Source organism: Danio aesculapii, chromosome 14 (genome assembly GCF_903798145.1).
Source record: "Danio aesculapii chromosome 14, fDanAes4.1, whole genome shotgun sequence".
Taxonomy (NCBI): Eukaryota; Metazoa; Chordata; class Actinopteri; order Cypriniformes; family Danionidae; genus Danio; species Danio aesculapii.
The window spans coordinates 54039446-54044237 of record NC_079448.1 but is presented as its reverse complement, the minus strand read 5'-3'; the positions used below and the strand labels follow the sequence as shown (position 1 = coordinate 54044237).

Here is a 4792-nt window from a genome sequence, read left to right as displayed (position 1 = left end):
ATGCTGGATAAAAACAGCCATTGACTTCCATAGTGTTTTTATTCCTGTTATGGATGTCACCATCGTAAGTAAATGGTGAGGAAATAAAAAATTGTGTAAACTGTCCCTTTAAGAATGTTCAAGGTGCATCTCATTAGACAAAGCTGCTCAAGACTAGTAGAGATTGTCTGGTTTGGACTATTACAATAGTTTCGACTGATGTTTTTAGTTTTATTCCTCATCTTGACGTGGTCTTGAGCAACAACTTGACCTCTGGATGCTCCCAAACCACTTACGGACATGATTCTGTCGACATCTTCTCCTCACTTTCTCCTTTATCCTGGACTTTTTCCACCAGAATCTGACATTAGAGGAGCACGGGAAGGCATCGAAGTTGATATTTTGGTCAGATCCACAGATGGGACATCAATCAGAGCAGGCTGTATCTTCTGCTTCACCTGTTTCTCCATGTGAATGAATTGTAATTGTCCAAAGTATATGAAATCAACCAAAAAACTATCAATAAAGAGGGTTTTAAGGTCATTTTCAATGTGTTAATGGGACAGTTCAATGAAGCAATATAAATTCTGTCTTTCTTTCATCCTCAACCTGTTCCAGACCTGTTTGAGCTTATTTTTCTGCTGAAAAAAGATATACTGAAGAATGCTGGATAGAAAAACAGCTATTGACTTCCACAGTGTTTTTATTCTTATAGATGTTAACAAGGAAAGTAAATGGTGGGCAAATAAAAACAAGAGTAAACTGTCACTTTAAGAATGTTAAAGGGGCATAAAATTAAACAAACGTCTCAAAACTGAGGGAGATTGTCTGGTTTGGACTATTACAATAGTTTCTACTGATGTTTTTAGTTGTACTCCTCATTTTGACGTGGTCTTGAGCAACAACTCAGCCGCCGGATGCTCCTGAACCACAGGCAGACTTGATTCTGTCGACATCATTTGCTCTGCACCATATTTTCCTCACTTTCTCCTTTATCCTGGATGTTTTCCCAAGAATCTGACATTGCAGGAGCACATCAAAGTTGATCTCAAGTAATTTCTAAAGGGATAGTTCACCGAACAATGCAAATTCTGTCCTTCATTCATCCTCAACTTGTTCCACACTTATTCAAGCTTCTATTTTTGCTGAAAAAAGATATACTCAAGAATGCTGGATTAAAAAAACTCACCATTGACTTCCATAGTGTTTTTATACTGTAGATGTCAACAGTGTAAGTAAATGGTGAGGAAATAAAAAATTGTGTAAACTTGTCACTTTAAGAATGTTAAAGGGGCGTAAAATTAAACAAAACTCTTTAAAATTGGGATAGATTGTCTGGTTTGCACTATTAAAACAGTTTCGATTAATGTTTTTAGTTTTATTCCTCATCTTAACGCAGTCTTGAGCAACAACTCAGCCTCCGGATGTTCCTAAAGCAATGGCGGACCATCTTTTCCTCACTTCTCCTTTATCCTTGACATTTTTTTCACCAGAATCTGACATTGGAGGAGCACTGGAAGGCATCGAAGTTGATATTTTGGTCAGATCCACAGATGGGACATCAACTGGAGCAGGCTGTATCTTCTGCTTCTTCACCTGGAGAAAGGTGTGTGTCCAGGTGTTTCTGATTGAATTGTGATTGTCCAAATGTATATAAAATCAAGCCAAAAAACAATCAATAATGACGATTCTGGGGTCATTTTCAATGTGTTAATGAGACAGTTCAATAAAACAATGAAAATTCTGTCTTTCTTTCATCCTCAACCTGTTCCAGACCTGTTTGAGCTTCTTGTTCTGCTGAAGAAAGATATACTGAAGAATGCTGGATAAAAACAGCCATTGACTTCCATAGTGTTTTTATTCCTGTTATGGATGTCACCATCGTAAGCAAATGATGAGGAAATAAAAAATTGTGTAAACTGTCCCTTTAAGAATGTTAAAGGTGCGTCTCATTAGACAAAGCTGCTCAAGACTAGTAGAGATTGTCTGGTTTGGACTATTACAATAGTTTCGACTGATGTTTTTAGTTTTATTCCTCCTCTTGACGTGGTCTTGAGCAACAACTCGGCCTCCGGATGCTCCTAAACCACTGACGGACATGATTCTGTCGACGTCTTTTGATCTGCACTGGCTTCTCCTCACTTTCTCCTTTATCCTGGATGTTTTCAGCAGAATCTGAAATTGGAGGAGGACTGGAAGGCATCGGCGTGGAAATTTCGCTCAGATCCACAGACGGGACATCAATCGGACCGGGCTGTATCTTCTGCTTCTTCACCTGTTTCTCCAGGTGCTTCTGAATAGCCGTTCCCAGCACCGCCACCTCCACCACCGCTCCGTAAACCTCCCAAGTCATGCCTTTTTCATCCCAGCTCACCTCCTGCACGGGCTCCGGAGGATCTTCAATTACAATACCAATCCTTGGTTCTGGCTCCGGGATGACCTCTGGAGCGGTTAAAATAACAGGAGTCATTGGAGCTGTGCCTATCGAATGCATCTCTGGAGCATTTAGTACTATAGGAGTCATTGGAGCTGTGCCTATTGAATGCATCTCTGGAGCATTCAGAACTAAAGGAGTCATTGGAGCTGTGCCTATCGAATGGAGTTCTGGAGCATTCAGAACTAAAGGAGTCATTGGAGCTGTGCCTATCGAATGCAGTTCTGGAGCATTCAGTACTATAGGAGTCATCGGAGCTGTGGCTACAGAATGCGTCTCTGGAGCGTTCAGAACTATTGGAGTCATTGGAGCTGTGGCCACCGAATGCATCTCCACATTTTTAGTCTGTATGTCGTCCTGGTTGCATTTATTAGCAAGCTTTCCAAAAGTGCTCGGGAAAATGAAAGTTCCAGAGCCTTCTGGTGGAGTCATGGGACTGGTGGCCACCGAATGGTACATAACCTCAAGACTGACTTGTGTTTGCACGTGTTGAGTACGAATAGGAGATCGACTCAAATCCAGCTTCTCTTTAGCCGATTCGCTTTTATTTGCATCGACTTTTTCTACATCTTCAGACTGTGTGGGTTGATCTTCCAGACTTTGTGTGCTACAAACATCCGATTCTTGTGGTGTGTTAGACTTTGTGCAAATTTTGTCTAGATCTTCTTGAGGTTTTGGTCGTTCTTCAGTTGCTGTATTAGATGAGGTGTTGTTTATGACGTTGGTTTTCTGGACTTGACTGACTTCAATCATGTTAGCCACAACAATTGATCCGTCAAGATTTTCCTCTTCAATCAGTTCTTGAACATCAACACTAGAGATTTCAGCTTCAGTACAAGTCGTCTGCTCTTTATTAGTGTCTTCATCCTCTTCATCCTCTAAATTGCAATCGTGATTGGTCACCAGTATGGTGATCTCCTGATCAATGCACATCTCCTTACATCTCTCTTTGCATGCTGGATCATCAGTCTCCATTTCAGTTTGAGTGGAAGAGAAATCCTCGATTCGCAGTTCAGGTGGATTCACCGACTGTTTGATGATCTCCTCTTGAACTGCGCTCTCTGGTGCTGTTGCTTTTTCATCAGTGTTATTAATGAGCTGAAAGTCAATGCTTCGGTCTTCAGTGTTTATGCTTGTGCTGGTCTCCGAGCCAACTTTCCAAACTTCACTTTCTGTCAAAACCGGACCCTCCATGAGTTCAGAGATGAGTTTCTGGCAAAGCAAAGTGAAATGTCTGAGCGTTTCACACCACCGAGGGTTAGCTGGAAAACATTTACATAAATGCATTAGCACTTTGTGAAAACATATAATACATCAAGCAGATGTTTTTGTCTGAAGCGACTTACATTTTAGGAGGTATATTACACCTGAGATTTGTTTTATGTTCAATTTGATTCATTGTAAAAAACAAAGACTATTACAAAACACATTGTTAAATATTGTTTTCATTTGTACTTATTAAATAAACAATATTTAAAAATCTGATCACACTTTACAATAAGCTTTCATCATTAGTATGTATTTAGTAACATAAACTAATTAGGAGCAATACATGCAAATCACTCATTAATCATAGTTATACATCCTTATAATATGAAAATCTACGTATAGAAAAATAAAGTAAAATGGAAACGAGTAATAAATGTGTTCAGAAAACGCAGACAAACATCAGAGCAGAGATTTTGGTTTAATGATTTCAGACATGATAATTGCATACACACTTTAGCGTGATCTCAAATATCACTTCTCAATGAGTCAACATCTATTTTCCTGTTTTTCAATAGATTAAATGCCATGCCAGCGGTCTGAATTGGTTCTTCTATCCATGCCAAAACAGATAAACCCCCAAAAACTTGATCAGTAACAGTATATGCTTAACTACAAACAAAACTACGACACACACACACACACACAATGAGATGTTATTGTAAAAACACCACGACGACACATACCTCAACTGAACGCCAGATCCAAAGCTGAGTCCATACTGTCAAAGATTTCACCAGCAAAGCATGTCTTCACGCTGCGAGCATCTCGTTTTGGTGCTGGTGGTGATTAGACGCAGATTTATTTTCCAGAAGAATCTCAGTGGATGGTGGTCCTTGGATTTCACTGTGGCTCTGAGTGCTGAAAGCTTCTGATTTTTAGTTTCCCTGGAAACCAGACTCAACCTGGCAGTGAGTGGTAATGAAATGACAAAGTATCGCTAGCTTTTTTTTTTTTTTAATCAGAAGCAAATGATGGTGTTTAAAAATGTTTGGATAAAATGAACAAATGTAAATTAAAACAATAAATAAAGCAAGCGAGAAAATGAACAATGCACTTGTGTAATAATCTCAAATTAAATGCATTCCTATTTTGAACTGTGCATTATATTTA

At 39.3% G+C, this 4792-nt stretch overlaps 1 protein-coding gene across 1 annotated transcript; it reads right to left on the bottom strand.

Annotated features, from left to right (window-relative positions):
* Nucleotides 1-1732: 1732 nt before the first annotated feature.
* Nucleotides 1733-4520, bottom strand: LOC130241083 (G protein-regulated inducer of neurite outgrowth 1). The gene is made up of 2 exons (XM_056472806.1): nt 4366-4520; nt 1733-3675 (listed from the first exon to the last, which is right to left on the bottom strand). Exon 2 carries the CDS (start codon nt 3605-3607, stop codon nt 2009-2011), a length of 1599 nt encoding a protein of 532 aa, XP_056328781.1. The 5' UTR covers nt 3608-3675; nt 4366-4520; the 3' UTR covers nt 1733-2008.
* Between the last annotated feature and the right edge of the window lie 272 nt (nt 4521-4792).

Excerpts from the sequence above, each read along its gene's own strand:
- LOC130241083 (XM_056472806.1), bottom strand. The coding sequence starts at position 3,607 with ATGGAGGGTCCGGTTTTGACAGAAAGTGAAGTTTGGAAAGTTGGCTCG.